This window comes from Hemicordylus capensis, chromosome 5 (assembly GCF_027244095.1).
Source record: "Hemicordylus capensis ecotype Gifberg chromosome 5, rHemCap1.1.pri, whole genome shotgun sequence".
NCBI lineage: Eukaryota > Metazoa > Chordata > Lepidosauria > Squamata > Cordylidae > Hemicordylus > Hemicordylus capensis.
In genome coordinates this window covers 157,903,816-157,913,623 of record NC_069661.1, presented here as the reverse complement: position 1 = coordinate 157,913,623, position 9,808 = coordinate 157,903,816, and the positions used below count along the sequence as shown (strand labels likewise).

General features: G+C 41.3%; 1 protein-coding gene across 10 annotated transcripts in view; it reads right to left on the bottom strand.

The window, feature by feature from the left end:
* TAFA5 (TAFA chemokine like family member 5) overlaps nt 1-9,808 on the bottom strand; it is a 501,003-nt gene that overhangs the window by 229,019 nt on the left and 262,176 nt on the right. For 4 of the 10 annotated variants that reach the window (XM_053253369.1, XM_053253372.1, XM_053253373.1 and 1 more), the window contains exons 3-4: nt 8,020-8,096; nt 5,728-5,863 (exon numbers count right to left, since the gene is read on the bottom strand). The exons of the other annotated variants lie outside the window; for them this stretch is intronic. In XM_053253369.1, coding sequence (XP_053109344.1) covers nt 5,728-5,863; nt 8,020-8,096 — 213 coding nt within the window. The remainder of the gene's footprint in view (nt 1-5,727; nt 5,864-8,019; nt 8,097-9,808) is intronic. 10 annotated transcript variants of the gene reach the window in all.

Here is a 9,808-nt window from a genome sequence, read left to right as displayed (position 1 = left end):
CATAAGGGCTTCAGGATTTGTGCTTGATTTGATTTTTTACCAAAAAATAAAATAAAACTGCAATGCTTACAAATTAGAGCAATGCTGATACATCCAGAGGCTCAGGTAGATTTATGAGTGCAGTAACCTTATCTGGATCAGGCTGGGTTCCCTTATCACTAATTATATGTCTTACAAATTAGGGATGTGCGAAACGTTTCGGATACAAAACGTTTTGTACCCAAAACAGCCTGTTTTGGGTGTTTTGTAGACAAAACAAAACACCCATTTTCCAGATCCAAAAGTTTTGTATACAAAACAAAACGTCCCTGTTTCGGCTACAAAACGTTTTCTTGTTTCGGACCTCCATTTTGTGGTGATCTCTGAGTCAGTCTCCATTTTGTGTTTGACATCTCTTTGAATTTCCCACCCTTCCAGCCTTCTGATCAGTGACCTAACTCATGGGCTGACCTGCTGACAATTCCCTCCTTGTTCCCCATTGGCTCTTTTGCTTCTTCCCACTCTTTACTGACCCCACATTGGCCAGGGGAAGGGTTGCTAACCTATGGGGTGCTGGGTTCTGCTGTTTCTATGGTGTTCTGAGTGTAGATTCTCTGGTAGCATATGAGAGTGATTCTTGTTTTTCACTGAAAATCTCATATGCTACCAGAGAATCTACAATGAACACCTCAGAAACAATAAAACCCAGTAACCCACAGGCTTGTGGGTGTGGGGGTGGTTGGCACCCTATGTGCACTACACAACCCCTCGCTCTGAGAAACCCCAGTGCCCCCCAAGTGGAATTATGGGGCTGCTGAAACCTCCATTATTCCCCATGGGAGAAATCTTAAAGACACGTAAACTTCAACAAATCACAAAAGATCAGCCCTTTGCCCAATTCCTTTGAAATAATTCTGGAAGTTTCCTTGCCCCCGTTGGGCACTACCACCCACCACACTTTGCTCTGGGTCATCCCTTTCCCCTTGATTTGAAGCAATACATTTGCTGGAATCCCCATTATTCCCTATGGGAAAATTCTTAAAGATGTGTAAACTTAAAAAAAAAAATCACAAAAAATCAGCCCTTTGCCCAATTCCTTTGAAATTTGGGTGGTAGCTTCCACCCATTGGACACTACCACCACCACCCACTCTTTTTGCCCTGGGACCCTTTTTAAAAATCCAAATCGATTCGGATTCGGAAAATTTGGCTACAAAACAAAACAGGGCTGATTCGGATTCAGAAAATTTGGGTACAAAACAAAACGGGGATGTTTCGATTCGGATACAAATTGAAACAAGAAAATTCCAAAATGCAAACCCCGATTACAAATTAGATGCTTGTTTTTCCAAATTCACATTATTCATTCAATGTGAAGCCCACTTGTTCAAAAAACCCCAGTATTGCCTGCAGCCTCTCATCATGTTTCTGTTTGCCATTGCCATGAACCAGGACCTCATCTGTATGGCAAGCAGCTCCTGGAAGTCCAGATACCAGTTGTGGTTCAGACAGAGGAAAGACCAAATGGGAGGTGGTAGAAACAATATCTGCCAAAGGGAGTAATGCAGGTAGTAAGTAAGCAAGATTATTCTACTAGGGGGATTTGCCATAACCCTGCCATATCAAGTTTTGAGAAAAGCTTTGCACTTGATAACTGGGTCAGTGTCTGGTCAGCTCTTGGAAGTATGTTATTTTCCCTTTAAATATATTTGTTAAGTTCTGTGAGTTGAACATGAATGCTGATCTTTCCATTGGGTTTTGGCATGACTACTAGTCCTGCACATCAATCAGTAGGTTCTTCCACTGGGAAAATAACATCCATCATTCCCATAATGACTAATTTATCTTTGAATTTAGGCTGTTGTATGGCACAGTCAATACAAAGGGCATGGCTGATGGCATCAACTTAATTTTATACTGTCCTGAAAGTTTGCCCAATCCTGTAAAAACTTGGGGGTACATGTCTAGAATCTGTGCCATGTCTTGAGTAATGAAGACTCTGCACAAGTTATAAGTGGTGTATTGCAGGCAATCCCAATAGGGCTGTATTGAGGTCCTGTATCATACACAGAGGATGATGCATCACCCTCCCCACATTTGCCAGCATGGCTTGAAAATGCCTATAGACATTCAAAGGGTTCTTACTGGCAGCTCACAATACCTTAGTCAAGGGAAGTAAACACCCATCTCAGGATGGGCCATAGACCTTTGTAAGAATGTCAGTAACAGCTGCTCCTGTATCAATTTTAAAGTGATTGGGGGGGCATTTAAGTTAATACTGGGGTATACCATGATATTTCATCAGTAGAAGATATAGATCCTAAAAAGATGAGTTCCACCACTTCTTCATTGTTGGCTTATAGTAAGTCTTCTTGGATCATTTGCAGATTGAGGGGTGTTCTACAGACAGCTGCATAATGCCCCAATTTGTGGCAGTACCTACATTCAACATCTTTTTCAGGGCATTGTTGCCAAGTACGATAAATAAATAACGAAATAAGTATGGGTAGATTTCCTACCATACTTGCTTTACCTAGGGCTTCTGGCTGTTTTACTTTCTCACATTCTAATAATGGTGATGGTTTACGTTATCCCTTAGGTCTAACTATTGGATTTTCCTTTTTATTCACAGCCTTTACAATGTCCACATTATCAGGAACCATATTGTTTGGCATAGTTGCCTGCAAATCCAACTGTAGATTTGCTATGGTTTAATGAAGTTGCACCCATGCTACAGCATTGGCCAAAGTGAAGGCAATTGAATCAGACTCTCTGACACGCTGCGCCAATAGCACACTACTTTATACATTTCCTGATCTCGTGAGAATATTTGCATTCTGAGTTATTCCCACACCTCTTGATATATAAAACAAACATAAATAGGAAATAGGAATTACAAAAAGCAATCACAAGGATTACATATTAGTACACAGAATGGAAAATCATCATTGTGTTTCCAGTCTGTACAATGTATTTTTTTCATGTATGCAATCATACCAGTCTGCCATACCAGAAAAATGCATAACTTCAAAATCAAACCACTGTGTCTCTTGTCCAGTCCTGGTAAAACAACAACAACAACAACAACAACAACCCAAAAAACCCCATCATATTTGGTGGGTATCACCAAAGGTTCTGTTTTCTGTCCTACCTACTGGCAATTGACAAGTCATTATCAGATTATCCTCTTCTATCATTGCTAATTTTTATCAATTCCTATCTTATTGTCTCGCCTAAGATTTCTCCATCTTCCCTGGACCATAAACATCTTCCCTGGACCATAAAAGAAAGTCCATTAAATGTTTGTTTTGGCATTAAAACATAGTACTGAAGAATTTTGCATTTTGGCAAGCTAAGTATCTGTATTACTGTGGATAGTAGGCCTGTGCAGTGTCAGCTTGGGTAGGCCAGACATGGCCCTACATGGGCCAGATTGTAGAGCATCTGGGATACTCCAACTCCAACATAGGTAAGCCTAGTTTGGGCCGGAGTTCTCTGGTGCTATTCATGGAACTTTGGTGCATTTCAGAGCTCCAAGTGGTGGTGGCATATTTCCCTCCTGATTGTGGCTGCAGAGGGGGGGAAGCCATATTCTGGCATTTATCTGCACATACATTTATTTCTTCATTTTAAAAAGTTTTTACCTGGATGATTGCCAGCTTTCACATCACTTTTGCTGATATTCTTGGATGTTATATCCCTTTTCTTTCACAATTAAAGATTAAATTTAAAGCAACTGATGGTTGGATTCACTTTTAATTGCATACACAGAATCTGCCATCCTTACCTACTGGTTTGCCAACTTTCCGAATTCCCAGGATAGTCACTTTTTCTGGTGACTTTTTTCTTTCCCCATAGACTTCTATGGGGATTTTTGCCAATGGGAAAATCACTGATTTTCCCAACTCCAAAATTCTAAGGGGTCCAAAACTACCCAAACTGAAATCTGTAGTTCTAGATCTGACCTTATGTGATATTTTCAATCGTGTGCACCCCTAGTAGGCAGTAGATTTACTCTGAGTAGCAGACAAAGAATTCTAGCTAAAGTTATTTTGATCCTAGTATTGTGAATAGAGTACATTCTACAGATTACAAGTACTCTCACAGGTTAAGAGTACTTTTTGAAATTAGTTCATTTTCAGTACCAGTGAGAGTACATTGATCACCGTCTTATATGATACATAGATATCATAATCTCCAGGTAGGGGTGTGCACTGAACAGACACCCAATCCATGTACCAGTTCTAACAAACAGGCCAGCAATTTGGTTCTACCTAGAATCAGGGTCAAATTTGGTCAATCCTAGTTCTAATGCTAGCAAAGTGGAATCCGGAAAGGATTCCCCTTTACAAGCACTGGGGGAACCCTACAGGGTTAAGGGTGGGTGGAAGGTTACCTCACACACCATGATGGTAGTGTGGCTCCTCAGGGATGGCATGGCTTTTGTGGCTCCCCTAGGCCCTGTCAGCACTCCCCGCATCAGCTCGGGCTGGCAGGGGCCCAGTTTGGGCTTCCACACAAGCGTGGAGGCTATTTGCATCACCATCAAATTTGTATGGTGATGCAAATGGCCTCTGCACATGCACAGAGGATACTCTGACAGCCTCTGAACTTGTGTGGAGGCCTGAACCAGGACCCTGCTGGCCCTAGTAGATGGGGGGAGTGCAAGTGGGGCCTATGGGAGCCGCTGCCACCCCACTGCCACCCTAAATGAGCCACGCTGCTGCTGTGGCGTGTGAGGTAACTTCCCGGCTACTTCTACCTACCCTTTTTCAACCCCATAAAGTTCTCCCAGTGCTTGTAAAGGGCAATCCTTACTGGATTCTGCTTTGCAAGCACTAGAACTGGTTTGATCCAAACCAGGCTGGTTCAACACAAAGCCAGTTCAAACTCGAACTGGTTTGCACACCCCTATCCCCAGGTGTGTAGAAAGGCTGATATGTTCTCAGTTCTACCGAAGTAATTTGCACACACATATAATTGTGACATAAATTATATTTAACACAGTGAGCATATTGGTAATGACACATGGTTGAATATTTAGCAAAAATCCAGGCAATATAACTTTGATTTTGCACTTTTTATTTATGACAATGATTCTGTGAGAGAGTCGCTAAAAATGCTCTGAGCCCCAGGCAGTCCCTAAAGGCAGATATAGTATATCTGTTGTTGAAGACACATGCATCAAATAGTGTTGCCAACAGCTTCTGTGAAAGGTGTCATGTTCAGAATGAAATATGCAACTATAACGTATAAAACAAAATATACATTTGATGTGCTTTTTTATGTTTGATATGCATTTGGCCACTCTTCTGTTCCATTTTATTTGACTCTGACTTAAAACAAAACATTAATTAATCTTAATCTTAGTTATTCAGGAACAGTGACTGATTATTATAGCAAAATGTAAGAGTTCACATATTATCTTTCACAGTTTGTAATAAATAGCCTTATTGGGCCCCTAATTTGATGGCAATGGCCTCAAGCAGGCCAAAAAAAAAAGGGGGGGGGGTGAAATGCAAGAATGCCATAAGAGAACTAGTTACTACTAGATTACTATAGACTGATGATGTTAGTATCCTAATGCTTGCATAGTACAGTCTCTTTTTGCATTTGTGTATTTTGTAACCAGGAAATCATGCATTTTTAGTATAGCTGCAGACATGCTAAACATCAAATAATGAAACTGTCCAAGCACTGTTAAGTTGCTAGTTTTACCAGCAACACAATTAGTCATTCATCTCCTTACCTAGGGCAAGTAGCAAGTGTCCTTGGGCAAACAGAAAAATGGCAGTCTCCCTTGTCCTTCCTGGCTGAAACACTTTCCCTAGGCAGTTGTGATCATGAAAAAGCTCTTTACAGCTTAGGAAAGAGCATCTTGGCAGCTGAGTGGGAAGACAGACAAGCAGGGAAGAATAAAGGGGAGCAAAGTGAGGAAAGGGAAGCTGAGGCAAGGGCATTTGAAAACCACGTTAAAGGCTACATGATGAAGCACTGTTCATATGCATAGATACTTAAAGAAAATAAGAGAGGCAGATCTCTGTATCAAGAGGCTAAAGGTGGGCATAGGCACAGTATCATATATTAGTATTTCCTGTTCTAGCAAGAAAAGAGAAATGCAAAAATTTGTTGGTGAGGAAGCAGTGCTTCTGTTTGCACACAGAGTTCTTAGAAGAGCTGGTACAGGAGAATCTTGTTACTTGTGGGGGTTTCATTCCACACCTACCACCGTGAGTAAAGAAACTGCAAGTAAAAGTGCAGTTGTGCCACTACTTAAAAACAATGTGCCTGCACTTGCACGATATGCTGCAAGTGCAAGCATGCTGTTTTAATCACTCTTGCACAATACTGCCAGGGCTCATTCTCATGTGCACAATAGTGCCATTCCACTGGGATCTCCAGTGACTTTGTGCATCATGTGGGCCAGTTGTCATATACCACTTTTCAACAAAAATTCTCAAAGAAGTTGACATAGCAAAATAGAAGACGATTCCATGTCCCAAAGGTATTTTAAAACTAAAAAGAAACCAAAAGGGACCCACCAGCAACAACCCCAGGGAAGGATGCTATATCGGAATGAATACTACCACCCAGGACCAATGAGCATTCAATGTGCAAACCTAGGCAGACAGCCATTTGTTAGCATCAGCCCAATGAAATGTGAACAGGATAGTAAATTAACATTGACCTCCCTGAAAGGGTTATTGTAAAGATTATTAAGGAGTACTCTGATAACATTGGGAAAGTGATATATAATTATTATAAAGTGAACACTCGTCAGTCAATTCTGTTGGTGGATGGAAAACTGTGACAAAGTGTATGACTTAAAATGTCTGCTGTAAGTCTGGGGAAAATGTTGAGTTCTGCTTTAGATGCACTTTTGAATCACAAGCTTCTAAACTTATAACCTGAGCAAGCCATGTAAATAACTATGGAGGAGCTGATCACTCACCCCTGCTCTGCTTGCTAACCCACCCAAATGGTAAATTAGAGAGCAATCCCACATGCAGTCTCCACAGATTACCTCTCTCTGTAAAAGCAAAAGGCTGAATGCACACCTCTTTCTCCCTTACCACTTGTGAGATCAAGGCTAGGGCCATCTATGCTCCACTCCACTCCAGTCTCTTTCACTTTCCAAGTGCTTCAGACTGGAGGGGATGGGGGTTAAGGCCACCTGAATCCTCTTCTCTCTAGACCTCATCCCAGTCATACTCCTTCCCGGGAGCTGAGAGTGTCTCTCTGGCCAGATCCTCCTCCTCTGCACTGCTCATTTCCTGCCAAAAATAATCCTTGAAACTCCTCAGTCTTGCAAGAAGGCCTGAGCTCACGAGAGCTCATCTTGACCCTACAAGGCAACATGCTGGACTGATGTTCAGATGCAGTCCTTTAATCTGATGACTGCAGCTTGGAGCTGAAGGCTGAACCTGTTGCTGCCTCCTGGGGGTTGTCTAAAAAGTGTTTTTACCCCTCCTGCCTGGTTTCCTACCTCTGAGAGAATGCTGTTGTCAGTTCTGACCAGGAACTTCTCAGCAAGATGCAGGTAGGTTTTTCCTTCTCTGGGATGGCTTGGAACCCAGACACCACTTCAGAGCTATCAGCAGGGAAAGAGGATCAGCTTTATCTATGCCACGAGATAGAGATCTCCTTCACTCCATGACAATTTTCCCCACAAAGCTCCTGCTGGGGACAAAGATGTGTCCTTGAAATATTCACCTAGCTACATAGGAACAACTTTGTTATCCCCAACTGGACAGTAATGCAAGATAATTAGGTCATATGAACACAGTCGCCAGCCACCTGGAATCAGCTCATGAATAAACTCCTCCCATGTGGCTGGAAGCCTGTCTAAAGGACATATATATGCCCATATGGTTGGAAGCCTGTCTAAAGGATATATATATGGCCAGTATGCAGCATTCATGGCCTAGCACTGAACTTAATACAGTGTTAGCATTACAAATGCTATAACATGTTTCAAAACAAAAAGTCAGACGGTATTAAAAATGGAACAAGATGAAGACAGTAAAAATAGAACCACTACCTCTCTACGATACTTGTTGCCAGTGTGGAAATTGACAAGGCATTCTCCTGAAAGCCAGTGCTGCTCCTTCTTTTTTTCTTAAAAAGAAGAAAAGAAGATATTGTGCCTGAATGTATTAGAGACTTCTTTGTTAACAAGCTGCAAACTGAACAATGTTGATTTTGCTATATATACACTCACAGCCACTTATTCAGAACTAAAGTTTCATTGCATTAGTGAAGATGACTACATAATGTCAACAATGCCTCAAGATAACCTGAAAATAATCACCAGTACTGCACTGCAGGTCCATACCACAATCAAGGTTAATAAGCTCCAGGCGATAAAGAACTCTTATGAAAGCTATAAAGAATTGGATTCAATAGTTATTGAATCTCAAAGAAAGTAGTAAAGGTTTTTGACGACAGACTTGCCTTATTTTTTTTGACATGAGTATGGATGGCTGTTGTTGATAGGAACAGTGTAAGTTTCTAGTTATCTCTACTCATTCTATTATTCTCTCCCAGTGGTATAATGAAATTCTGCAATGAATATAGAAAATACATAAGGCCTTACTAATGGAAGCATTGTGGCCATCTACTTCGGAAACTGCTGAATATGAGGGCTTGTTTTCCAGCTATTATCATATAATAGTATTTAGACATCAAATCTAAAGCATGCAAAAGGAAATGTGGGTGGTTCCCGTATTTATTTTACTCCCCCTGCTCGCCCGCCCTCAACTACGCTGGCTCAATCAAACATGAATCAATCCAGTATTTTATTTTGACCAGCTACACATTGCAAGTCCCTCCCAGATTAATTGAGAATGGGGTTGAACAGAAGTGAATCATTTCCAAAACCACAGGAAAAAAGTACTTCCAAGCCCCTTATGAAAATCAATCCCTGTTACACACCCACTTAGATAACTAAAGTACATGTATTCTTGTGAGGCCCCAATGGCCTTCAAACCTGTTCTTCTTCCTCAAAACAACCAGCAGTGAAAACCTGGCCTTGAAACTAGGATGGCTGACACAAGGGTCTCTATTATACCAGAGAATAATTTTGCTGCAGTGGAGAGGAGTGAAGCCGGACACATTTCAAATTGGGTCCAAATTTGAGAGGATTTTGGCTAAGCTTGCTTGCTTGCTTATTTATTTATTACATTTATAAACTGCCCCATCCAAAGGCTCTGGGTGGTGTACAACAACTTTAAAAAGACCTTCCAACTTAAAAACACACACACCATTAAAACACATAATTCACTAAAAACAGTTCTAAAAACAATTTAGAAACAATTAAAACCATTTAAAAACAATTAAAATACTTTAAAAAAACACGTTACAAACTTTGGAAAGCCAGGCCAAACAAATAAGTTTTTAGAGCTCTCTTAAAGGCCGACAGTGAGCCTAAACAGCAGATATCTGCCAGGAGTGCATTCTGTAGGCCGGGAGCAGCTACAGAAATGGCTAGGTTCCAAGTCACCACTAGACATACCAGTGGTAACTAGAGATGGACCTCTCCAGATGACCTCAATGAGCAATGGGGATCATACCGAAGAAGGTACTCTCTAAGGTAGCCCACACCCAAGCCATTCAGAGCTTTAAAGGTAATAACAAGCACTTTGTGTTTCACCTGGAAACATATCGGCAGCCAGTGCAACTGTTTTAAGACAGGCATAATATTATCTCTCCAGGTTACCCCAGAGACCAATCTGGCTGCCGCATTTTGAACTAACGGAACTTTCAGAACTACATACAAAGGCAGCCCCACATAGAGTGAATTGCAGTAGTCAAGCCTGGAGCTTACCAGC